Genomic DNA, 27,871 nt, shown 5'->3' on the forward strand with positions numbered 1-27,871 from the left:
GCAGCAACTAAGCCCGTGTGCCACAACTACTGAGCCTGCACTCCAGAGCCCGCAAGCCATAACTACTGAAGCCTGCGTGCCTAGAGCCCATGCTCCGCAACAAGAGAAGACACTGCAGTGAGAAACCGGTGAACCGCAAGGAAGAGCAGTCCCCACTCACCGCAACTAGAGAAAACTCACGTGCAGCAACGAAGACTCAACGCAGCCAAAAATAAATAAATAAAATAAATAAACTTATTAAAAAAAAAAGTTATGTGTTCAAATGAGTTGTATCTAGAAAAGACCTGAAAAGCTATTTTCTTTCCCATTAAATAATCTCTGATCATAAAACAGTTTAGAATTCTATAGGTGTTAGATAAAATCTAAAGATGATAAAAGATCAAAGATCTTATGGCAAAGAGGTAACAATACCACGATCAAAGTATGAGAGGGCAGGAAGATACCTGAAAATATTGTGGCCACAAAAGTCATATGGAGAAGCAGAAAAATAACCAAAAAAACCCAAAAAACTATCCAAGCTTATTTTAAACATTTTTAAGAATGTTCTGCAAAGGAGATGCACAAACTGTACCCAAGATCTCATCACCAAGATGGCCAAATTCAAAACTGCAGGGCAAATACAGAAATAAACATTAAATAATAAGTTCTCCTGTGAACTCTCCCTTCCTAGCTTGTTAGTTTTTTAAAAGTCATCAAACAGTTTATTCTGTTTTATAGAAACAAAATATCTAGATGAATTCCTGAAATTTCAACCATATTGACTAATATCAATATGTTGCAGAGATACAGAGATATCTCAGGTGCGATGATCACCCTCCAGCTGTGCCTGGGCATACCATTTGTATTATGGACTAAAATGCAGAGCTAGCAGTACCCTGATTCCTAGGCTCAAAGAGTCATAATAATCCCCTTCCTTCTGGGTTCCATTGCTTGAGCCAGATTACTTTTCATACTGTTTCTTCATATACTTTGCAACATGATCACATTGCATTTTTCTTCAAAACTCTGGCAGATTGTTTGGGCTAGAGATAGATGGAGACAAGAGGCACCATCTGGTGCAAGATCTTTATTCCTTGTTAACACTACAGGAGTTCTGGTATTTTACATGGTTCAGGCAGTAGCAAAGATTTTTTTTTTTTTTTTTTTTAATGTATAGCTTGAGAAGGTGTAAGATGGTCAAAGGGCCCTGGCACTGTTTGATCACATTACTGATTTCCTTGGTGTAGAGCTGGGTTTTTTGTTTTTGTTGTTGGGTTTTTTGTTTTTTTTTTTCCTTCGATTCAGACAACCAGTGGCATATGGTTTCATGATTCACAAAGATGGTCCTTGACTATAGATTTGACGATCTCAACATAACTTCCAGGCTTGCCAGAGCTGTGTTACAGCAGAGAGAGCAAATAGCTCATGATATTTCTCCTCTGATGAGTAAGCTCCAAAATCGCAGGTTTAAATTTGATCTGGGATTGAAAGAAAAGGAGCTATGTCCTCCCATGCCAGCATCCATGCTTTTCTTTGTCAGAGGTGAGTGTCTATTTTTGTACCATTGACCCACGGCTTCAGGGGCCAAAAACTCAAATAATGCCCAGGTGAATTCTGTTGATTCAGACTGAATACACACTTGCTCTTTTCTATACCTTTCTATTCTTCGGAATTCCAAGCGCTTCCTGAAATTTAGCTTTCGTTCTAAAAATCTGGTGACTGTTTAATAGAAAAAATTTTCACCTTCTATACACAATTAAAGTCAGTATTTTCTAACAGAATTAGCTAAGAGTTGGGAGCCAGGAGATTTGCCTGATGATGCTAAGCTAACTCACAGCTACCTTGTGAGGATAAGTGAAAAAATGAAGTGGAACGGTGTATTGGAAATAAACTAAAACACCAAAAAAGGAAAAAAAAAGTGGCTTGTACAAGTTAATCTTGACTGTATTTTAAAAATAAAGTTAAAGGAAGCCTTCACCTGTTGATCCCTGATTTCAGAAGCCTACTTGGAGTTACTGCTGTTGGAATGTGTTGTCAAAAATTTGAAGTATCTTTCCAATGAACAGATTAATTCCACCTTAATCTCTGTGAGATGCTCTGCCATCACCCCGTACACCCATGGTCCTTATTCTCCTGTCTCCTCTCAGCTATTTCTGGTGCTTTTGTTAATCCCAAATTAAACCCTCACTTCTCTCTCATGCTTCCTCCAGATACTTTCTCACCTTTTTACATGGTTTTCAGGGCCCAGGAATTATGACTTTTTTCCTACTGAGCCCTTTGACCACTTGTCTGTCCCTGTCTTCCTCTACTCCCTCACTGAAAGCCTCCTTTCTTGATATCATGAAATGGTACAGATATCAGTGAATATGACTTGAAATAAAGAAGGAAAAGAAGAAATAACAGAACATATCTAAGAAAAAGGAGGGTGCTATGTTGAAGGAAGCAGATGTCAATACGACAGCAGATGGTGTAGATAAACTCGGTACTAGTATGGTCAACTTGTTGCATTTGCCACATGGTCGCAACTGCAAACCATGACATACAAAACTCAGAAGTATAAAAAGCTATGCAGGTGGTTATTCATTGATGCTCTGTAGTCAAGGGCTATGCCACAATCAATTCTTTCTATATTTGTCCAAGAGGCAGAGTACCTCACAACGTGTAGGTCATTCTGCTTAAATGCTAACGACTTGTGAGGAGCCTTATTTTTATGTTAACAGTAAACAATCTCCTCCAAAGTTCAAAGGAGAGATACAGGTATACTCCTCACACCTCTCAGACTCAATTTTGTAATAGGACACAGCTTCTTCTTTGACAGATGCCTCAAAAGAAAAAGTGAATGAATGTACATCACTCTGTCTTGATAAAGTAGAGAAAGCAGTGTCCCTGTGGCAGCTTATTTCTTCCTCACTCTGTGTGTTGGAGGTGAAACAGGAGGTGGAGTCCAGGGAGTGACCAACATCACTGTGCTTTAAATTGTAATAACTTTTGAAATCCGGACTTGGGAGATAAATCTGAAGCTAGGGACAAATTTAGGCTCCAGGTTGCTGTCAATAAATAGATCATCCCCAAATCTCCAATGGTTCCCAACTGAATATAAAATAAAGGCCACACTTATCAAACTGACATTTAGAGCTCTCCACAATCTGATAGCAACCTATCTTTCCAACATTTAAGCTGCTATTTTCATTCACTAACCCTCAGTTCCCTGTAGAAAAATCTATTCGCTGTTACTTAAAAACATTGTATGGATTCCAGGGGCTGCAATTTCGTTTACACGTATCCCTTTTTGAGACGGCTGCCTCACTTCTCAGTTTATCTGAACAACATCCTCCCTTTACATCCATCCTAAAGGCTCACGCTGTGTTCTCTTCCCAGTTGCTCTAGACCATGATGATTCCCTCTCTCTGCTGATCATCCAGAGAACTGATCTCTCACAATACTCATTAGGCTTTTATCGTGGGCTATCTTTGGTTACTAGTTAACACTTTTTCCCGCATGCCCCGTCCTCTCCACCAAATTCTTCTGTACCAGGTGCTGTGATTAAGTCCCAGAGTGTAAGTTCCTTGGAGGCAATCGCTCATTTCTATGTGCAGCCTTCATAGGGCTTAGAAAAGGCACTCACAATGTCAATGGATCATTTTATTGAATTCCTGCATTTTAAATATAAGTGTATAATCGATGTTAAGTGTTTGACTCCAAATTTCTCCAACTGTAGAGACTTTTGCCACGTTGAGGCTGGCTTTATAAAATCATATTCCGAGGCATTAATGTAAGCCTGAGATAACACCCTAAAATCAAAGATAGAAAAATACAGATTGAAAGCCTAAGAAGTAAAGTAGAGATAAAATAAAAAAGTTCCCTTAAAAATCTGCAGTAACGTGCTCTGGTTTTTAAGATATCTTTTCAATATAACTAATAGTCTGACCATCAACACAGTACTACAAGAGACTTTTTTTTTTTTCGAAAACAAGAGGTCTGTAGGATTGACCCCATTGGGTATTGACAGCAAAAATAAAACATATAAACTAGATTGTGTTGAAAATACTGAGACAAACTTGGTCTGTATACTCTCAGCTAAGCTCTGAAAGAAGCACTCTTCTGAATAAGCTAGGACAATGGAGCATTCTAAAAAGAACTTGGGAAAGGAAATTAGGGAAGGTGACAGTGTCTAGAAAAATAAATGTAGTGACAAAGACAAATTTTACACCAGCTGCAGTGTGATTATATCTATATAGGACTACTGCACAAACTTTATGCCAAAGTAACCATTCCATTCAGCCAAACAATTGGAAATTCAGTCAGACAACGAAGTGGATTGACTTCACTCAGTTAATTGGCCAGTCAACTGAACTGATCGAATGTGCAGGCATTAAAAAACTTTGCTTGTAACTAAAGTGGCCTTAAAATTCAAAGAGTAAATAGCTGTAAAAAGCATATTCTAAGCTTAGAGTAACATACAAAATGTGGTGTCGCAGACCATCAGCTGTCCGCCAAAGACATGTGCTCCTCTCCATAGTGTAGAGTTGTTACTGGAAAGTGCCTATGCTGCCAGAAACTCCATTTCCCAGCGCCCTTGCATTTAGGTGGAACCATCTGACTAGTTCTCATCAAAAAAAAAAAAAAAAAAAAGCCTAAGTGGTATGGGCTATTTGGGGGATGATTTCCTAAAATCTACTTGTGCCTTCACCATGATTCCTCTTCCCCTATCGGCCCAGGCACTTCTTTGCATGCTTTCACCATTGCTGCATATTGGTCCTTGTGGCTGGGAGAAATTTTGCCATAAGCTAAGAGTATTAGTCAGCTCAGGCTGCTATAACAAAAAAATACCATAGACTGGGTGGGTTAAACAAAGACATTTATTTTTCACAGTTCTGGAGGCTAGGAAGTCCAAGATCAAGGTGCCCACAGATTAAACTCTTGGCAAAGGTCTTCTTCCTGGCTTGCAGAAGTCGACCATCTTGCTGTATCTTCACATGGTGGAGACAGGAAGATCTAATGTCTCTTCCTCCTGTTATAAGGACACTAATCCCATCACAGGGGCTCCACCCTCATGACTTCATCTCAACCAAATCACCTCCCAAAAACCCCTAATAATACCTCCTACTACCATCGCATTGGGGGTTAGGACTTCAACATATGAATTTGCGGGGTTGGTGGAGGGACACAAACATTCAGTCCATAAGAGTAAGATTTCTACACCCAAATCTGATATTTATTCATTTCTATTTACCTATTCAAAGCTTGAAAAGAGGTTCAGAAAAGAGCCCAATTATTTGGGGAAAACTGGGACCACTGTCCATGCATTATAATTCAATATTTGATTATAATAAAAATAATGATGGTGATGATAATAAAAAGTGAACAGTTTTTTGTTTCTTTTTAAATAAGAGATTCTTTACAACAATTTGTTGAAATAAATATCATGTTCTAAAGGCTTTTCTTTTTAGTCTTTCAAGGGAAAAATAATTTCTTTCAATTAAAACCGAACTAGCCAAAGCTTAAGAAGTCTCTCTATAATTATGTTTAAGCCTGTTGCAATTTATTGCCCCCAAGGTATTCATTGGTAAGACCTCTAGGGCATTACTATAGCCATAGTGTTAAAGTTAACTGATTCAAACCACAGTCCATCCAAGTAAGCCCCCTGCAGAGCCCCTACTATTACTCAGTGCCAGGAACTACATTGTCTTCCTAACCATCTAATTTAGAATGAACTTAGATGAGCTCTTATCTGCACTGTAGTCTTGTGGAGCCAGAAATATTACCCAGAAGCTGGACCAGGAAAAATAGAAAGTAGGGTCCTGTGAAGTGCAAAGGCGTGAGACAAACCCTAAGTGTCCATAAGATCTTAGAAATGAAACACAGTTTACCTAACAGTCCTACAGTTTCTTTCACTGTTAGCTAATTAGCATTTACAAAGTTAAATGAGAAGTAGCTTAAGCAAAAATCCCATTTAAAACAAACAAAAAAAATATTTAAGAACTACTTTTCCTTGCTTTGAACTGATTTTCCTATTTCCCCTCAAGTTAGGCTGTTATTTGGGGTTTCCAAATATAATAGTGCTTCTGACCATTCTTAATTGCACCATAATGGGTGTTAAGCACAGGAGAGTGTGCAAACAGACTTGACTTTTCTAGTCTTTGACTGTTCCTTGCCTCTGGCCTCTGTCAGAGAGGCTTGCTAACTGCATCTCAGGGGAGCAATCACACGGCTTGACTCAGACTGTGGCTCTGACTATTGGGACTTCCTGAAGTCACAACCACTTTGACGTCCAGAACTGGGGCATGGCGTGTCTACTCTTCATAAAATCCAGAGATTGCAAGGGAAGTGTGAAATGCGAGAACTGATTAGGGATGCACCTTAAATGGTATCAAGGGACCCAGTTAGCAATGCAAAATATGAGATAATATAAACATAACATTCACTGCCAGTTGATCACTTATGTGAGCACCATGAAAAGCAAAACACAACAGAAAAAAAATTGGAGATGAGTAACAAATACAAGATTTCCTCCAAGATAATTCTGCATAAAAGTTCAGTTTCATGGGAAAAAATGCATAATAAAATGACGTGGAATGATATGCCAGAAACACTTGTTATGTCTATTTGTTTTCCTGGAACTTGCTTGGTATTAATCATTTGTAATGGGTATATCAGTCTTCGTTATACATACACCCTTCCTTTCTTGCATTATTGATTGAGAGAATTTAAAGTTGGAAGATGCAATTATTTTGGCTGTATTTAACCTTCTGTGGCTACAAAGAATGATTCCATTTTCACTAGTAGGAAGCCAAAGTAATTTTAATTCAGGAATTTCTCTTTTAATTATTAGTTTTTAAAGAACACAGCATTATACCTAGCAGAGGGTCCCTTTCTTCCTCAGTATTCTGGTGTAGCTACTCTCCTGTCAGCCTAGACTTTCAGAGAGAAGAGGAAAAATCTTCATAAAAGCCTTGGCCTAATTAACAAGAATGAACTAGATTTTATGATGAACAATTTATAGGCAGTTAATAGAGCTCATACACGGTAGCCAGGAGCTAGATAATTTATCATAAAAGGAATCTCAGCTACACTTCTAATCCTCATTCTCTTGATACTACAACCAACTGCATTCACAATTGCTACTTTTATAAGCTTTGATTTACTGACAAATGATGCTGCATTTTATAGAGTCATAATGAGACTTATAAATGCAGTAAATTCTTGTATCTCTGCCCATATGCTTCATATTCTTTGCCAAACAATTTACTCTTCTGCATTGTTATCTCTAGATAAAAATAATTTTTCAAAGATCTCCTAAGGATTCTTCATACTAGCACAAATGAGAATAAAAAAATAGCAAATTGTTTATTAACCATCCTAAGTATTTGTTGAAAAGAAACTGATTTATCCCTAAAAGAACAATGCAGCTATTGTAATGAGTTTTGAAAGAGTAATACTTTTCAAAATTACAAATAAGATAAAAAAGCTAATATCCAAATGTAATTTCTTAAAGAACAGAATTTAAAGTAGGTGAGACCCAGGAAATCATATTGTCTCTTCCCACTTGGTGTCTTACTGCTGTTTCTGTTTTAAAGTTATAGCAAAATACAGCACACTGGGTGGACAGAACTGGGTGACTGTATATATAGTGCCATCAGATCAGCTACATTTCATTTATCCATTGATCTACAGAGGGGTTCCTGAAGTCCTCAAATTACATAACACTTCCTCCAGGAAGGCTCCCCTGACTACTGGTATCCCTTTTATATGCCTTCTTACCATCCTATTCTTCCTCTTACCACAAAAACAAATACTGCTGGGTTGTGACAAACTCTACTGCCTAATTAGCATTCCATCCCCTCATTGACCATGAGCTCCAGGACAGTGAGGACCACCATTTTCTCACTCTGGAGTTGAACACAATGCCTGGGACATATTGCATTTGTAACTGAATGATATTCTTGGTTTCCAGAGCCTGTTAATGTAAGCGAGAATAAATCATTCAAGTTGTATGAATCAGCAATAAATTTGGTCACTGAAAATGACAGTGAATAAGTGTGTATTTTAAAAAGCTGAAGAGTCAAAAGTCATGACTTTCTCTACTTCTTTCTTATGACCAGCATTATAAGTATTTTTAAACATTATGCTCCGTTTAGATGTTCCGCATTTTAAAAGGGACATGTTACAATAAAAAAAGGTGATAGTAAAAACAGTAAAAATAAGAAATGACTAGAATAGAAATCCAGGGGAGAAGGTCAGAGAAATATGATTGTTTGACCTTAAACAGATGTGCTAAATATTACATTAATCAAGGTCTCTGGGGACACAAAGGAACTGCTGCCCATTTCTTGAAGGGACAGAGCCAGGGCCCATTGCAAAGGTGTTTAGGCCCCCATAAGTAACAGCTTCCTGACCTAAGAGGCTAGGAGATGTGAGATTATGTGTCTGTGGGTCCACTCAACAGACCATTTTTCAAATGATTAGGGATTTAGTTCTGCCTGCCAGACAACCAGTTTTTGTATAGCTGCTCAAATTACAGGCACATTGTCAATCTTAGTTTATCAACGATTCCCAAATATCAAATATACCTCTCTTTCAACCAGGGTTTCTCATCTCCTATTGAGAAGTTATAAAGACAGGTTCTCTTATTTTTTACAGCAAGACATTTTTCTAGTAGAAAAAAAAGGGAAATGATCTTTTTTCCTCTCAGATTCACCCTATCACTACAGAGAAGCTGAGGCTCAAACAGATGTCTCAGAAGTCAAACCCATAGCTGCCACATCGCCCACAAAAAGATAGCGTCCTCAGCTCACTCTGAATGGCTAGTAGGAGAATACAGCTGAAAATCTGTTAATTCCTTGACACCTTTGCCGATGTAGTCCCTGTCATAGACATGCAGGGACCCCAGTGCAGGCCATGCAGAGACCCCAATGCAGGCCATGCCCCTGGCCATGTCTGCTGAGTTTCCCAGCCCAGCAGGGCCTTGCCAGCCCATGATACCTAGGAGAGACGGAACCAACAATTCTTCTGCCCTGAGTCAAAATAAAGCTTAAAATCCTATCTTTTATGATTCCTAATGTCAACTAAAAATAACAGAGGTGGTTAGTTCAGACCTAAGATTCACCTTGGAGATTTTTTCTAATCGTACATATCCCCCAAAGTGTCTTTTTTCCAAATGGAATTGGTCACTGACATGTGGATGTGCTCCTAATAGCAAAATAAAAATATTCCCTGCCTGAAGCATTATAATAAAGTTGTCTTTTTCCATTTCATTGTCTCAGAACATTTAATCAATTGACATGACATCTGGGGCAGGTCAAAAGGAGCCGCCTCTATTAATTTATAATTGCAATAGTCAACTCATTGATGGCCTTCTCATTACTTTAGCTTATTTTTATCAGTTTCAGCTTTTAAAATGTTTTTAAACTGTAAACTTTCTTGGGAGTCAAGGATAAAAACCCATACCCTTTTTAATCCTGTGTTCCCATTTTTTAAAAAAATCCAGCCGCAAGGAAAATTCTGAAGTGGACACACGTGTCTGCAAAATAGCTGGCTTCCCATTTAGGAAGGTTTCCTATTGCTTACCTAATTTTAAGAGCCTAAGATCTTCCTCCTACCAAAGTCTCATCTAAGTTTTACATTAAATGAAATTTTGAAAGTGTATTTAATTCTTCTAAGATAAAACCAGGTACATAGTAGAAGCCCCAAATTTATAGCCACCTTCTTTTTCCAGCTCAGGAAAAGACCTATTAAGAGTTATTTCCAAATGCATGAGAACATTAATCAATAATTTTCTTCTACCTGCAGTATTGTCTCTTCTCTAGTTATAAAATAAAAGCCATGTCTCCTTACTAAAGAAGGAGTGTGTGTGTGTGTGTGTGTGTGTGTGTGTGTGTGTGTGTGTGTGTGTTTGCCTGAGAAGTGGGAGAGGAAGAAGCGGAATGAAAGAAATACAAATACTTCCTAGGATGCTGAATGGCACAAAGTAAGCAGTTGCCTCATTCTGCCTACAAATCTGCCCTTTTGTTCTCCCCACTCCCTCCTCCATGACCCCCAGCTCCCAGCCCCTCCAACCCCCCACCAACCTGACTCCTGGGCAGGAGCCAGCTTCCCTGTCTTTATCTTCCTGAGTTTACAAGAGGATTCTGATGACCCTATCTCAATTCTGGCAGCAGAGAGCTAAGTACTTTACTGACAAGACAAGGCTTGTCCCAGGCAGACAATGGGAAGTAGATAACTGTTAAAAATGCTTAATTCCAAACATGGGAATGAATTAGCTAAATCGCTTTGGTAATGATTTTCCTCACTAACAAATACCAGGAGGAAAAGCATTCCTTAGCACAGTGGTGTGTACATGACAACTGGTTGGGTTCATTTACTTAACATACTTTGTATAAATTGTGATAAATAGTCTACACTTTTCCTGATATTGTCTCCATCTTATTGTGAATTTCAAGTCTTAAACAATGGCTGTGTTTTAAATATTTGAGAACATATCAGACAGGTACCCTCCACCCTATTACCAAAAATATTACAAATACTAGCTAACTTGGGGAATCTGCATCCCATATTTGTTCCCCACGAAGCTTATAAAATGTCTGTGCATATTTGCATTGGCATGCAAACTTTCTTGCTGAACGTAAGTATACTCACAAAGCCGCTGTCACTCTCTTATTTGTGCAGCCAGAAAGTCTGTTAGAACAAGGGCTAAACTGCATGCACAGTTCAGGGCATCTTTGAATGGCACACCCTCTCTACAGAATGTGGGCCACTCATCTAGACATCCTAGTATTTTGACATAAGCCCTGTCAGATAGAAGATTCCATGCTACCAGATACACCTCTTTTGAAAATGTCATCCAGTGTAGAAATTGATTTTCTGCCTCAAATGCAGCTGCTGCTCTGAGAAACCTCCTATCTTATTAAAAGTGTCCTTGTTCCACCTCTATCTAGACATAGGGCACATGATGAAATTGACATATTTGTAGGAATGCAAAATTCTCACTGATTCATTCATTCAACAACTGTATACAAATCACTGTTCTAGATGCTGGAGATGTGGCAGTGAACAAGATGGCGAAGGTCCCTGCTCCCATGGAACTCCTTTCTATGATTTCAAATAGTGTATTATTATGAAAAAATAATATGAAACAGGGTAATTTGCTAGAGAAAGATTATTTTCGATAGAACAGTCAAAGAAGACCTCTCCCAAGGCTGTGATATTTGAGCAAATCATACACAATTACAGATATTAAATAACCTAGTAGAAAGGACACAGGATTTGGAGACAGAAGACTCAAGTGCTAATTTCTTAAAAGTTTTTAGGCAAGTTCCTGAAAGCCTTCTACCTTTTAGCACAGAATTGGTATCCCACTGGGGACATCTCTCATTCTCCCTAAAAGGGTTGAGCCTAGTTCAACCTGATGAGCTTTTCCATTATGATATTTATATTATGACTAAAACCCACTACATCCATCTTTTTGAATACGAAGACTCTAAATCAATGGTTCTCAACCCTGAATGAACAATAAGTTGAAATCCTAACCCCGCTGGCATTGTTTTAAATGCTGAAGTAAATAATGTAGGACAAATTAGTAGAAAGGATTCAGAGGCACAATATACAAGCAGCTAAGAAAAGGGGGCAGGGTGGGGTTTTTCAGGATTGGTGAGTCTAATGTCTCTGGATGCTCCGCTGCCTTAGAGAAAACCAGCTGATAGAAGCGAAAATTTTTGAAGCAATTCAACACTTTCATAGCAGATTTATCGCAGGTGATTAGCATTAGATATCTGTATCAGGGCAGAAAAAAAATCCATGATAATATCATCAAGCAACATTCGAATCAGAGGTGATGTATGTGTTTGTGGTGTTACCACATTTGTTACCACATTTTTTTTTCAAATTATGCAACAGAAATCACACTCTCTTGAGGTTAAATACTGCCCTACTCTCTTCAAAAGATTTTAAATTTCACACCTCCACCCACATATTAAATTAGTAGTCCAAACCAGATGGAGGTTAGTGTTTTAGGTTATAATGACTATCTGGAGAAAGTCCTTCCTTGCACTGCCCGTACCTATCACTTTTACCTTTAGGCTTATTCGTGCTTTGCTTGATTTCTGACGTTAAAGTGCATTTAAATGCTTCTAAGTCTTACTCTGACTATACAATTTTCCATACCATGGCCATGTGAAGTGGCTCAAAAATAGTTTTGTGATAGGTCATTAGGAAGAACCAAGAGAGAATTCAGAGATGAATGGGAAGCATTTTAATAAACAAACACATTCAAGAGCCAGCACCTTTTCTCATGGTCCTTTCTATCACCCCCACCAAGTATACATTTCTTCTTTCTATTCACATTTTACCCAATTTTCAGGGCTGAACTCTACCCTCATCTCCTTTCTCCCTCTACCAGCCTTCTAGAATGCATAGTTTTTGATGTATATGTACCATTGACTTGTCATCCCTCTGTTTTTGTATTTGATTGATTTAACTGAAGTATAAGTCCCTTCAAGATAAAAAAACATACCTTACATTGTTGTCTCTTAATAGCTTCTAAGTAGTTAGACTAGAATCAGGCAACAAATGGAACTACTTTTGAAGAAGACTTCTTGCCTAGCGCTAGAGCTTGACCTGAATCATGTATTCAGAAAGAAATAGCAGAATAGACCAACTAAGCATATTCCTGGTTAGAAACCAGTAGTTTTAGAGACAGGAGGAAAGATCTCAGAATCTGAAGGCAGAGCTAGATTTGGAAGTTAGTTCAATCACTCCTCTGTAAAATGGGCTCACAGAATTCCAATAGGAATAAAGGTAATATGTGTAAAGCAGCTATACAGTGACTAGCATACAGTAAGTGCTTGGTAAATAATAGCTGTTATTATGATGGTCCAGTATTGCTTGAATAAAAAGACTTCTAATATATTTTTGCCTGCGAATCCTGGATGAAATGAGACATAAAAAATTGTAGGCAAAATTAAAATATGTGAGAAAGATTAACTGGGTCCCACTGAGCACTTGCCTCCAAGTGAAATTTGGTTCAGTGTAGGAAGAGGACTACTCTTTGACTTCTCTCTTATCCCAGAAATGCATCTTTTTTCCTTCCTTTAACATCTTACAAAGCGTTAAAGCTTCCATGTTCTAGAAATTACAACAATCTGGTACAAAGGAAAGAGCCCAGGATCTGAAACAAGCATATGTGGGTTCTGGTCTCATTGGAAGAAAGTAAGCAAATATCTTAGCCTCTGCACCTTGTTTTGATCCAATGTAAAATGGGCATACTGACTCCCCAACGCTCTTGAGAAAATCAAGATTGTTTCTAAAACATCGATAACTTGGAGTTGATCAGCCAAACAATTCAGTAATCAAATTAAAAAAAAAATCAGTGGATACTGCATTGGTACTTACCATTTACCATAAGCAAAGAACCATGAAAGACACAAAAGAAATCGGAGCCAGAGAACCCAATCAAGAAGAACTAGTCACCAATGAGACTGCAATTCACTTAAACAGGGCACAAAACTAAATGAACATAGTGCCCACTGTGAAAACACAGAACATTCTGTATAGAGTGATGATACACAGAGCTTGATCATTAACCTCCCAGGGCTATCACTCAAAGCCCACCTCAACAGAGCTCTAATCCACCTCTGAAAGCTTCATTTCTCAAGTCTTGCTTGGGAACTGCTTCAGCCAAGTGGAAACACAAGCTATCCCCAAACACGTGCTGAACTTTCCCTCTGTTTGCTCATGCTCTTTCTTTGCACATCTAATCACTCGGCTACCCAGAATTTTTCGCCCTTTTTAAATCTCTTCCATTCATTACCACACATCCTAACGGTCACTTTCTCCATGAAGCCTTCCTAAGTCTTCAAATTACATATTCATTTTCCACTTTTGAAACCCCCATTTCATTTTGTTAGTGGCAGTCTGTACAGCCTACTTATGCATTATCTTTTCCCTCTTGGATTATAAGAGAGAAAACTTAACCTCCTTCACCTTGTATCACCAACAACTTGTTCATAGTAGGTATTAACTAACTTTTTGAAAATTATATTTACTAATGGAACCTGATGGAGGTGCTTATAAATCATGCAATCTTAATCTTGATTTGAACAAAACAACTCCATGTTACCTCATTCATTTACTCCTTAAATAGGTATTGGCGCCTATGATATGTATGCTTATGGGATACATGCAGGGAAACAGCTGATTGCGGAAGCAGATGATAGGGCTTTCCTAGAAGAAGTACAGGATGGGATGCCTGGGGGTGGGGAGGAGATACAAACTCATTCCTTAACGCTTTCCAGTGGACATTTAATGACTAAAAGAAAGAGTTTTCTCAATAGGTGATCCATGCATCAGAAAGCTGGCTTTGACACCAACCCTCTCTCTCCAAAGAGGGTGGGAGCATAAAGATTCAAGTTCAGCCGGACAAGAGACACGGAGCAAAGGCAAGAAGAAGACCCTTCCCTCTCTGCGTATTGAACTTGTAGTCCTTATCAGAGGAAAATATTGGGAAGATTGATAAATATTTCCATTACCCTAATAAAACTTCATGTTACATACAAGCTATTATTATCACAATTATATCTTTTTCTCACTTTTTAAAAATCGATTCAGAACAATTGAATCTTAGAAATGGTAGTGTTGAAATACGGCAAACATCTTCCTTGCAGCAGCAATAAACTTGACGCTGAAGCCTAATGTTTTTTGTATATTCCTTCTCTATTTCTCCTTTTGGATTATAGATTATGAAAGAGGGATTTTATGCAGCAGTTGGTGACAAAATATATTTCTTACTAATGTGTAATATTTGCTACATTAATAATTTTATGGCTTTAATTATTGATGCAAACTTAATTGTGCCCCATGTCCCTTTTTCTTGCAGCTCAATAAAAACTATATATTTCTTTAATTAGGCTTCATTTGAAGACTAGAAGACAATGCAGGGGTGGTTTCTTGCTAATTCACCCATCTATAGCCAGGGAAAAAATGGAATTAGTGTCTTCAGTGTAGTTTAGCAAGAAAAAATATCTAACTGTTCTGAAAGTGTGACTTTCCTTTGCACAGTTAACCTCACCCAGAGGCCAGGAATATATAGGCAACTGAAAGCGGACACTGCAACAGGGGATGATATTCTCCCCTTCCTGGCTCTGGGGAGAAATTTCATTGATTTTAGTAGAGATGGAAAGGAAAAATTGGGGTCACCTACATGGTTATCATACTGTCTTCCCTCTTTATATTCTCGACCTTACTCGAAATCTAATCTTAGTCTTTCCTGCTTGATTCCAACATTTTGTTGTGGTAGTCCACTTACAATCACCAGGAGTATTACAGTCACTTTATTCTGTGTCCAAACGTTTCAAATCAACTACCAGAAAGCCTGGATGGAAGGAAACTAGCATTTGCTAAGCATCTGGTCTGGGTTATACAAGGTGCTTTCAATCAATTATTGCTTTAATCTCCAGGGGTCACAATCGCAAATGCCAACAAGTTCAAAAATGAAGAGAGCAGATAGGGCTTGAGAAACAAGGAGCCCTCGGAGCTCCATCTTTCATTTTCCACTTTGATAAAGAAGTGAGTTCAGAAAAAAAAAAATGTTTAAGAATAACATTTGTAACATTCTGTGAGAATAACAGTAGAGCAATGATTGCAGATGATACTCCATCTCAGTGTCAGGTGGACATCAGGAGAGACAGGACTGGCCAACTGGAAGGCTTACATCCTATCTCAGTGAGATTCTCAACTCTGGCCCACCACTGCCATGCTGAGAGCTCTTCTAAATTTTTAAGTGAAGCTTAAAAGCTTCATTCTTAACTATATTCATTTTCTAGTGTTACATGAAAGATTACCACAAATTTAGTAGCCTAAAACAATACAAATTCATTACCTCACTGTTCTCCTAACTCAGGAGGTTGAACTGAAGTTGGCTGGGTCCTGTGCTCAGGTGTCACCTGGCAAAACTCGAGGTGTTGGCAGGCGCTATAATCACATCTGTGACTCTAGAGTCCTCTTCCAAACTCACTGACTGATAGTATAATTTGTTTTCTTGTGGTTGTATAACCAACAACCCTATTTTCTTGCTGGCTTTTAGGGACTATTCTCGGTTTCTAGCGGCTACCCTCGCATCCTGGCCCTGTAGCCTCCTCCACAGACCCTCTCACCACATAGAAAGCTTACTTCTTCAAGCTTAGCAGGAGAATCTAATGCTTCAAATCTCTCTTACCTCTTTTAGAAGCTCACCTGAGTAGGTCAGGTTCATCCAGGATTATCTATCTCCCTCTTGATTAGGTCAAAGTGAAATAACTAGTGACCTTAACTACATCTGCATAATCCCTTCTGCCCTATAATGTAACATACTCATCAGAGTAACATACATCTTTTTCCCAAGTCTCCTTCCTACTCAAGTTGGAGGGGATTAACACAAAACAGGGAGGGGGATCTTGGTGGCCATCTTGGAATTCTGCCTACCTTGCCCTTTTCTCAAGCTTCCCACAGAAATATAGCACTCTTAAAAAATGAGCTGCTGAATAGCCATGAATACTTTAACTTCCTTTCATTTTCTACAGCTGCTTTGACCTCTTGGCACTATCTTATCACATTATCTGATTGGTCCAATGCCCATCTATATTCAGTGCCTGTCTCTAGTTTTAAAATTTCAGTGTTGGAGCTTTTTCCTGCCGTTTGATAAGCATAATAAATAGTTGTCACAAATGAAATTTGCACAAAAGCAGACTGTGATGTCAATAGCAGGTATAGTTTTTGTAACTGTAATGTAGGTTGATTCTTGAAATCCTAAATTTATCATTAGTACACTCTATTCAGAGAGAGTTACTCTCTTGATATACATAAAAAATTCAAACTTCAAAGCATTTTAGAAAATGACAGGCATCTGAAAGTCCCATTTTTATTCTAATGAAAATATATATCTTTTACCAAGAAGTTAAGATTTCTCACAAAATGTAAAGGGACTTAAAAAAAATAAGGGTGCTAAAAAGTGTTATTATTCTCAGCAAGACAACTCATAACCATGTTGATTTAGGAAAATCTTCAAGGATTTACTGAGGCAATTGTAAGGTAAACTCAGTTCTCACAATGAAAGGAAAATGCTTTGATAAGTTTTCTGGGGTTTCCTTTCAGCTTACTTGCTTCTTTGCCTATAAAAATATTTTATATCATTTTTAAGGGCAAGCTATAAGCAATATTTATGTTCAGAGAAGAAATCCATCTATCGGAATTCAGATTTAATTTTAAAAACAGGTAAACAATTCTATGAACAAAGTCAGTGAATTCAGATTTAATTTTAAAAACAGGTAAACAATTCTATGAACAAAGTCAGTGATTTCCCCAGGTACTTTTTGAAAATAAATAAAAACAAATCAGCTCTCGTTGTCTCATTTGTTGTTTGAACACTAAACAGCAAGACACTGGGATTTCTGAGAGCAGTTGTATTATTTTAGACTTTACAAATCTATACAATAATTCATGATTTACAAAAGAACTGTTGGGTTATCTAGCTAGTCTTTTTTAAGAGTAGCAGTTAAAACAAACAATCAGCTCACTTCATGCATGGAAGAGAATTCTTCAAACTCTTCCCCTTAAACAAATCTTCAATCAGTTAAATGACAACATTGTTCAAAAGAGAAGTATTTTATACTTCTCCAGCTCTTATTGATGAATCTCTCATTCTCAATTTTAAAATTTGTGTGTCAACTAAATGCCTGTAAGTGGATTGACATACTTTTTATAGTACATATATTAACTAGATCAATTCAATCAAATGCCAATATTTCACCCTATCTGATTTTCAACACAGCATGTTGGTAAATACTTATAGAAAAATGTTTCTGTATATACTGTTTCCAGCTTGAGAAGATTAATATGGTTATACAAATGTAAGCCTAATTTGGAACATTTCCAGACACTTTTTGATTGTGCCAAGGGTGATTTTTGAAAAATTTGTAAAGGGTTTCCCAAGTGGCGCAGTGGTTGAGAGTCCGCCTGCCGATGCAGGGGACATGGGTTCGAGCCCCGGTCCGGGAAGATCCCACATGCCGCGGAGCAGCTGAGCCCGTGAGCCATGGCCGCTGGGCCTGCGCGTCCGGAGCCTGTGCTCCGCAACAGGAGAGGCCACAGCAGTGAGAGGCCCGCGTACCGAATAAAAAAAAAAAAAAGAAAAATCTGTGATAAGTTTATTGTGGTCATTTGGTAAAAATAATAATTTCAAAAGACTAGAGAAAAGATAAAATTATTAATAGAAAAAAGCTCATTTTAAAAGCACATTCTTATTGATTTTTATTATATTTAAAAATAAAAGCAAAGCCAGCTTTAGCTCCTGATCTACCTCTTCATTCCTATTGAGTGAATAGAGAAATTTCTACATGGTATAATTTGAGAAGCACTGAGCACCTTCAACTGGCCTTGCTTAATCCCGGTGACTAAGACTTCAAGACTTAACTTTAAAGGCACTGGCAACCACCATTTAAAGGCAGAAGTTATCTAGCGGGGGTAATGAGTAAAGTCATTATCACATAAGATTAGTTCTGAAAGATAAATTGTGGCCTTCTAATGAGTCCCTAGCAAAATAGGAGCAGTCGGATTTAAAGAGGATAGGAAAAAGAAAAGGCATCTACTAAAACACTCCAGCCATAATGATGATCCAGTGAATATCTGTGGAGTTGAATCAACTTGAACAGAGAGCAACAGACTTTACCTCTGGGACCCTGTCAAAAGGTAACGCTTTGTAGCTGAATCTCAAGGGAAAGTTTGAGGCCCAGGGGAAAGAAAGGAAATGAACAGAGGCTGCAAAAAGAGGTAAGGAGAGTACCCATACCCACGTTGGGATACTTGAAACAAAGTAGAGGTGAGGAAACAGGAGATGTTGTATAAATACTACCCAGAGATATGCCTCTCTTTCCACAAGTATAAAATTCAATCTTGTTATATAGTTGATAATTCATTTTAGAAACCCATGGAGGTTAAACTGACACCTAGAATTCTTTACAGAAATTTTTCACATATCTAGGTAGCTTGTAAGTATAATTTTCATATCATGTAAATAAAACAGAATAACAAAACTTCCCTTTTGTATCATGAATCCATGGGACAATTTAGCTATTGGCATTAGCTAAAAAATAGAGCTATTGGTTAGCGACTTGAACAATCACCACCAAGTATAAGATTAAGCCAATTTTGCACTTTTCAGTGAATTCAAATCTGCAATATGGTCCTAATGGCAGAATGTATCTTTGGTTTCACTGTCTGGTCCTTCTACCTAAGATAACATAGATTCCAAAGTTTAATTTTATACTTATAACCATTAGCATTTATTTTTCTCCAACAGGGTATCAATAAGTTTCTGCCAGTGAACTGGCAAAATCATGACTCTTCTTAATTTATTTTTTGCCTCTCAATAATTTTGCAACCCAGCTCTGTTTCTAGGAGCTCTGCTTTTACTTCTTGGGAGAGAAAACAAATTTGTTTGCACAATGCAACAAGATCTAGGGATCTGTAACATGAGAAACTGAGCAATTGTTTCAATATATCCACCAGTAGTTTTCAGAGGGTAGGATCATACAACTGTATTTAATCAGAAGAACTTATCACAGAAGCTTGGGATACAAATGTCAAGACATTGCATATGATGAAGTGTTGCCTGTTAGTATCCAGGATATCCGGAGTTCAAAGGGAAGATCCACTAGAAAAGGCTTCCCAGAAAAGTCAGGGGCTTCTGAATAACAGTTCAAATATGTCTACTCCTTACTTGAATGACTGATCATACTTCCTTGATTCAAGATACCCATTTTTCACAACTATGGTTTTCAAAATCAGGAAGCAACTTTTAATCAAGGAACACTTTTAATATTGTGATTTTTTTTCCTTTTTTTGGAAACTTATTATTTAATCAATGGTGAATCTAATGATCAGTGGTTCTTTAAACTCAAGAAAATAGGTATTCCAACAAATAGATACAAGATCAAGAATAAGAAGAGTAAAAACTTATGAGAGGACCAATATTTGCCCTGATATGTAAAACCTCAGCAAATGAAGAAAAACAGAAAAGGAAAAATTCTGTACTGTGGTAGGGATCTTTGCTATTAGACACTAGATCTATGTTTAAAAGCATGTGGAATGCTTCTCCAGCCTAAATTTGGTATCCTTGTGGGGGAGAGAATTCACTTGTTATTTATAAGTGCACTCTGTGTGTGTGTGTGTGTGTGTGTGTGTGTGTGTGTGTGTGTGTGTGTGTGTGTGTGTGTGTGTGTGTGTTTGCGTGTGTGTGGTTTCCAAGTAATTCAAAGCACACTAGAGACCTTAACACCCTACCTACAAAACGACAATTATTGTTTTCATGAAAGATAAATGATTACATTTAAGAGTGGTGCTAGCAAAAGAAATTTTTTTCATTGAAAAGTTATAGTTTGACCTGTTTTGACACATTAAGGGGAGGCTTCCACTCTGAAATTTTTTCTTAACTCATGAGTCAATCAAGTAGTTCTGAGACTGTAATTGAGCATTTTGTCAATGCAAGGAGACTTAAAGATTATCTAGAACACTTAGCTCATTTCACAAACAAGAAAAATGAAGTCCAGAGTCATTTGCTTTGTCCAAGGTTGCCTAATTAATTAGTGCCAAAACCATGGGTAGAACCCAGTACTTCTTTTTGCCAGTGTAATGCTTTTTTTCAGTGGAGAAGGGTATCTCCTTCCATAAACATGATAAAATACTGTGGTTCTGGGAGGCTTTGCCAGAACCTACAAATTGAGCCCAGGTCTCAGAGAAGTTCTGAGAAAGCACAGCTCAGTTCTACCACAATATTTCAAGTGGTTCTCTGTACTTCTCTGGCCACTCTGCAGAGATATAACGTCTATAGGATTTTTGTAGTGGACCCGGGAATGCTTGCATTCAAACAGTATTTTAAGTGGTCGAGGAAGTCTTTAATAAGTTAGAATCATGCATCATTTTGAGAACTGGAAGAGTTCTGTGCAATACATTTCATTTTATTCCCTCAATTTATAGAGGAGGAAGATAACATCTGGGAAAGTAACATGGCCTATCACATGCTGATGGGTGCAGGGTCAGGACTGGAACACAAATTTCCTTGTTCACTGCTTTTTCATGACACCACACAGCTTTACCATGAATTATGCCCAGGAAATGGAAAGATGCAAAGGTGAAATAACCAAAGACAGCTTTCTATGAGAGATTTCTCAAGCAAATGATGAAATTGGTGATATTTGTCCTCAGGCCTGGCTAATTCCCTATCCTTGTCCGTCTCAGTGGCCAGTGTCCTCCCTCATGGGTTCTCCCCTCTCTTGCTATCAAAATATACTTTTTAGGAAAGGTTTCACAAGCTATCTTATATATTCTTAGCAACTGTGTTTGGTAGGCATTAGTATTAACATTGCCATTTTAAGATGTGAAAGTGAAAGGTGCCTGAGGATTGAGTTACTTCTCCCTGGCTCTACAGTTTTGTAAGTGGCAAGCAAGGATTCAAGTCCACAAGTGTCAGGATTTTAGCACTTTTCTTTAAACATTGCTAATTCAGCACTGTATCTAGAACACAGTATGTGCACAATAAATGTAAGCTACATGAAAATAAAGGAGCAAGGAAGGAAGGAGGGAGGGAGGGAGGGAGGGAGGGAGAAGAGACCTATTCAGACTAAGTTGTGATGAACAGCATTTGAACTTGCTATCTTTCTGTTTGCATGTGAACGGGAAACGAAATCTTAAACTGAAGAAATAAATTGGAATTTCAGGCATCTTCCAGCAGGGTGAGAAATTTGGCAGAAGAAGATAAAGGTGGCCTAAAATTCCATGTTGGCCTTTTCAGAGCTTAGCAGTTACAAACTCGTGATAAAATAGTTCTATGATTATTTCAGAGAGGACTTTTCATGATGCAGGAAAATTATCAACCCTGTTTCTGCCCAAATACCACAGGCAGAATATTCCATGAAGTCCAGGGGTGGTTCCTTCCCTCAGTTTCCAAACAGTTAGTTCAGAGAGCATCAAATGCCAGAGGTGGATAGTCACAAAAGTTGGTTTAAAATGTCCTGGTCAGTGGTTGCCCAGTGGAGACCAGGGCGGGCAAACCTAGAGCCAGAATGCAGGTTTCAGAGATTTCATTTGCAATATCTTTGGGTTAATTCCCTAGATTTGGCTAAGGCTTTTAGGTTCTGCGAAGCGTTTGCAGGGAGGCCTAGCCATGGAGTCAAGCCCTGTTCCTGGAGACTTCATCAAGTTCCTCCCCGTTCATGGTTCTGTCTGTATGAGGTGACACAGGAGGGGAGGGAGAGGTAGGACCAGAATACACAAGCTCACAGGGGAGGGAAAAGGAGGAGGACCGGCACATTCTTTTAAGTTAATTCAAGTGAGTCATTCAAGGACCCAAAGGTCTGAAGGCCTCCTGGATGATTCTAATGTCATTTTCTGCATCTTCTTAGATTACCTATGGTCCATCATCTAAGAGTCAAAGAGCCAGGTTCAAGGCTCTGCAGAATTTCACTACTGATCAAATGGTCTTGGACAAATCACTATATTTGTACCTCAACTTCTCACTTATATTGATGACGATTAATAGTTGTGTGACCCACCTCACTTGATGGATGTAAAGAAAAAAAAGCCTTTTATATTGTAAAATATTCTGTAGCTGTGATTGTTATCATTGCTTTATAATATGAATGTGCTACTGTACTGTTTGGCCTTTGTTACTTCTTTTTTTTTCCCTAAACTGTGATACTTGGAGGGCACACCTTACTAGTGACAAGTCAGAGTGGCTTATCCCAGTGACATATCCTAATGCCTCCTTATGTGTAACATTAGTTGCAAAGACCACTGCTATATAAATAGAATCATACCTTCTACCTATTTCAAGTAGATGCCATCAAACAAAGGTAGAACATACCTACACATGAATGCATAAGTTTCAAAACCTCACGATAGGACATAACATATATTTTTTAATAAAATATTTTCTAGGAAAAAAGTTTAAAACAGTAGAATACATAATGTCAGCAATTTCTACCTTAGAACTACTCAATATATAAGATATATCAAGGATTAAGAAAAACAGGGGCTTCCTTGGTGGCACAGTGGTTAAGAATCCGCCCGCCAATGCGGGGGACACGGGTTCGAGCCCTGGTCCAGGAAGATCCCACATGCCGCGGAGCAACTAAGCCCGTGCGCCACAACTACTGAGCCTGCACTCTAGAGCCCGCGAGCCACAACTACTGAGCCTGCGTGCCACAACTACTGAAGCCTGCGTGCCTAGAGGCTGTGCTCTGCAACAGGAGAGGCCACCACAGTGAGAAGCCCGTGCACCGCAACGGAGAGTAGCCCCCGCTCGCCGCAACTAGAGAAAGCCCGCGCCCAGCAACGAAAGCCCAACACAGCCAAAAATAAATAAATAAAATTTATTAAAAAAGAAAAACAGAACTTCCAGGTGCTCGGCTGCCTCTTCCCGGACCAAGCAAAGCGCCCACGTGGCCGCCACCTGCGTCCTCCTTCCCACGGCCCTCGGGAGATCGCGCTTGGTGGCAGTGGACCGCCAGCAGCTCCGAAGGTGACAGTGTGGGAGATTCCGTCCGTGGGAAACCTTCCGTGGTGTACAGATTTTTCACAAGTCTCGGACAGGTCTATCGGGCCTGGCTGGACAAGTCTACTCCATACACGGTTGTGCGATGGGTGGTGACGCTGGGCCTGAGCTTCATCTACGTGATCCGAGTTTACCTGCTGCCAGGTTGGTACATCGTGACCTATGCCTTGGGAATCCACCATCTAAATCTCCTTATAGCTTTCCTTTCTCCAAAAGTGGATCCTTCCTTAATGGAAGTTTCAGACGATGGCCCCTCGTTACCAACCAAACAGAATGAGGAGTTCCAGTCCTCTATTCGAAGGCTCCCAGAGTTTAAATCCTGGCACACGGTGACCAAGGACATCCTGGTGGCCATGGTTTGCACCTTCTTTGAGGCATTCCACGTCCCAGTGTTCTGTCCCATCCTGGTGATGTACTTCGTCATGCTCTTCTGTATCACGATGAAGAGGCAGATAGAGCACATGATCGAGTACCGGTACATCCTGTTCACGCACGGCAAGAAGACATACAAGGGAAAGGAGGACACGGGCAAGACATTTGCCAGCTAGACGCGGCCGCCCTCCGCGGGCCCTGGACGGCCACAAGTTGCTGTGATGGCGCCTTCTTTCCTCACATAAAGTAGTTGATTACAAGGGAGTTATTTTCTTTTTAAAAAGGAGCTTCAATTATTTGTAACTGAGATATCAGGCTCTTGAAGAAACTTACATTTAAACAGAATCGTGTTGATTTGTTTTCCAGTGCCGGTCAGGCGACCAGACGCTGGCCTTGCAGGGCGCAGGCGGGGCGGACAGCCGGGTGGGCTGGGGGGCGGGGTGGGGGGGGGGAGCGGGGGCGGGGTCGGCAGGGTCAGGCCCCGCGGTAGGAGCCAGGACGCCCAGCTGCCGCCTCCCAGGACGCTCACCTGGCCCTGCCAGCCACACGGAGGATGCTCGCCCGTCAGTCCGGTGCGTGGAAGAGATTCTGCAGTTAACTCAGGGCTGTAATGCCAGTTACCAAATTTCATCTCACTAGAGATGTGCTGAGTTGGCCTCTAGCATAATGACTCAAAACTTTGTTCTTAACTACCATGATTGCTTCTGAGGGCCTGGAATTATAAATATATATTATATTTTAATTGTTTGAGGTTATTTTGACACATTTCTTTGATACGTGAAGGGTTGTTTTAACTTAAACGAGTTCTCATGCAGCAGCCCCTTTTCAGAGACACCTGGCAGGAGCAGCCAGTTCTGTGGCTTTTAATACATGGCTTCCCACTTTCCACCGGGAAACAACTCTGACCTGCATGTCAACTTTTTTGATGTGATAAAAACCAATACTCGTAAAAAAAAAGAAAAACAGGACTTCCAGATAACAAATGAAATGTTTCACATATTCATTTCATATATTCATTCATATATACTTTATCCCATCCTTACATGTATATATTTAATCTAAAGGTAATAAATGTAACACAGGTCGCAAGTTAAATCAAGAGGTTCATTTTGAATTGTTAATTGCTGTCCAACTTTTTAGAAAACAGAATACAAAGAGACAAAATTTCTTTAATAGTTCAGAAAGCACACCATAAGCTCTAATGGACAGATTAAGAAGCAAATAGTTAAAATTTGGAGATCTTACTATAAGTATTATAATTTTAAACTTTTTCTATAAAACTCAATTACTGCATGCATGCCAGTGAAATTAAAAAAGAGAGCGAAGGGACTTCCCTGGCTGTCCAGTGGTTAAGACTTCCCCTTCCAATGCAGGGGGTGCTGGTTCGATCTCTGGTCGGGGAGCTAAGATCCCACATGGCTTGCGGCCAAAAAACCAAGACATAAAACAGAAGCAATATTGTAACAAATTCAATAGAGACTTAAAAAAATAAATAAATAAAAAATAAAAACAGAGAGAAAAGTTTAAGCATTAACTGCTGTAAACATTTAAATAAATATAACATATATCTACATACACAACTTGCTAGTAGGTATATATCATTTCTGCCTGATAATTTTCTCTCTCCTCTCTGTGTCTTCCACCTCAGCAGAATATGACATGACACTTTCTATATGAAAATAAATGACACCACTTTCTCATTAGGTTCCCCTTAGGGAATAAAACTAATGGACAAACTCTGTGGGGCACCATGGGTGAGGAATTATCCATGGTTGGGAGTAGCCTAGAGCTTGACAGGACCCAGGGTTACCTAACACAGTGAGGCCAAAGGAAATGGAGAAGAAAAGTTGAGGCAAGAGGAGTGATTTGAAAAGGCAGACCAAATGATAATGGGGTCCACATGAGGAAGACTCAACATAAGGTCAGAGGCTGGAAGAATGGGGACCGGAAGGCTCGGTGAAAATAGGTTCAAGACTACACAAAGGAGTCACAGCCCTGCCTCTATGAGGGTCCTGGTGTGACGTGCCTGATGAAATAGGAAACTAGACAGTTACCGACATGTATTTCTCAACTGATACGCCATGGAGTCTGTGATGGCACTCTGTACTATCCAGCCATGCCAATGGGTGGTGGCATGCCCTCTCAGACATCTGTGGTCGACTTCAATTATTTTCTTGCTACTGTAAATTTCTATCCAAACTGAATTTTTAGAAAATTTAACAATGCATCTGTTGGGAGAAACATTGGGATTTCTAAACTGAGAATGCATATTATACTCATTTTAAGAAAAAAATACATTTCAAAGAAAATCTTCGAAGGGTTATAATAAGTTTCCCTCTTAAAATCTCCAGTAACTAATTTTAACAATGGCTTTCATATCTTTCTCCAGTTGGGCATTTTGTTTAGCTCAAAAAAAAAAGAAATAATTATAATATTTCTTTTCTAATAATGTCAAGAAGTTTCTGTTATTGCCCAAGTGAAAATATTTCACCGTAGCCTCATTTCCTTCTTCATTATATAGCATAAAGATCAGGAGGCACAAAAATCATTATTTTCCTGATAACTTCAATCCTCTATTTCATAAAGGAAAGGAAGTGAAAGAAAACTAACTACCTCTCGACATTCCCAAACCGGTTTGCTTTTGGATTTTGCATATGCAGGCAACTAACTGTTGGCTGTTTTACTGGTTTGAATAACCCATAAGGTACAAGAGAATCTAAGTTCTACATTAGAACCCACATCTGCTTATGCTAGAATGGAAACCCATCTGAGAATCAATGAAGCACATGGAAAGGGTCTAATTAAATCCCTATGCCATTTCCTTTAAAACTGTCAAATTGAAATTGTAATCGTGTATTCATTCACCCCCCAGTGGTGTAGTGGTAATTTTAGAAGTGGGAATATTTAAGCAATAAGAGCCAATGGGGTGTGTTTTGCTAGGATATCAATGAGCCTGGACAGTTCCTGTAAGCAGACAATAGACTGAAAACAAAACCTTTCCTACATAGTGAGTGAATCAGGAGACCCTCTCCAAGTGTACAGCCACACTAATGACAAAGACTTAATTCTGTATTAGGAATGAGAACTTATAATAGATGTATTGAGAGAATTATACTATGAAATCACACTAAACTATTAAATGAAAATAATACAAAGCATTGGCACATTAAATCAAAGTGATAAAATGTTCCACACATTAAAAATCAAACATCCAAGATTTCTGGCTTTTGAAGTCACCGTAAAATTCCTAACACTTGTTCTGTCTACAGTCCTCTTTCTTCTTTGCCTAATTTTGTGGTTGCCTTAAATGACCCCCCAACAAAAATCTAACTGAATAAGTATGAGAGGAATATGTGCTCTGCAACTTGTTATTGGGGTACCTTTTGCCCTCATTTTAGAGGACAGCAATACTTTAAGAGTGAGTCTCTTTAGAGCATGGATTGGAATAGCTATATGCTCTTAACATATACTAAAATATATGTTACCCAGGATAGTTTCTGCACTATGTTTAAATAACAAATACGAAAGAAAGGCAACCACATTATATAGCTAATTCACTGGCTTCATGTAGATTCAGCCTGAGTTAAGAGACCACCGGGGGGCTTCCCTGGTGGCGCACTGGTTAGGAATCCACCTGCCAATGCAGGAGACACAGGTTCGAGACCTGGTCTGGGAAGATCCCACGGGCCGTGGAGCAACTAAGCCCGTGCGCCACAACTGCTGAGCCTGTACTCTGGAGCCCGCAAGCCACAACTGCTGAGCCCACGTGCCACAACTACTGAAGCCCGCGTGCCTAGAGCCCGTGCTCCACAACAAGAGAAGCCACTGCAACGAGAAGCCCACACACTGCAATGAAGAGTGGCCCCCCACTCGCCGCAACTAGAGAAAGCCCACCAGGGTATCTCCAGGCCTCATCAGAAATATCTCCATGTTCTTGCTTCTAGG

General features: G+C 39.1%; 1 protein-coding gene and 1 long non-coding RNA gene across 2 annotated transcripts in view; one reads left to right on the forward strand and one right to left on the reverse strand.

Moving 5' to 3' along the window:
• LOC132422165 (uncharacterized) overlaps positions 1 to 27,871 on the reverse strand; it is a 155,408-nt gene that overhangs the window by 26,218 nt on the left and 101,319 nt on the right. The gene's annotated exons all lie outside the window — the stretch shown is intronic.
• On the forward strand, positions 1,320 to 24,157 carry LOC132421625 (protein RER1-like). The gene is made up of 2 exons (XM_060006440.1): positions 1,320 to 1,521; positions 23,393 to 24,157. The coding sequence occupies exons 1-2, from the start codon at positions 1,320 to 1,322 to the stop codon at positions 24,100 to 24,102; spliced, it is 912 nt and encodes a 303-aa protein (XP_059862423.1). The 3' UTR covers positions 24,103 to 24,157.

This window comes from Delphinus delphis, chromosome 3 (assembly GCF_949987515.2).
Source record: "Delphinus delphis chromosome 3, mDelDel1.2, whole genome shotgun sequence".
Taxonomy (NCBI): domain Eukaryota; kingdom Metazoa; phylum Chordata; class Mammalia; order Artiodactyla; family Delphinidae; genus Delphinus; species Delphinus delphis.

Excerpts from the sequence above, each read along its gene's own strand:
- LOC132421625 (XM_060006440.1), top strand. The coding sequence starts at position 1,320 with ATGGTCCTTGACTATAGATTTGACGATCTCAACATAACTTCCAGGCTT. Across the intron at positions 1,522-23,392 it reads CATGCTTTTCTTTGTCAGAG|AACTTCCAGGTGCTCGGCTG; the intron begins GTGAGTGTCTAT and ends AAAGAAAAACAG.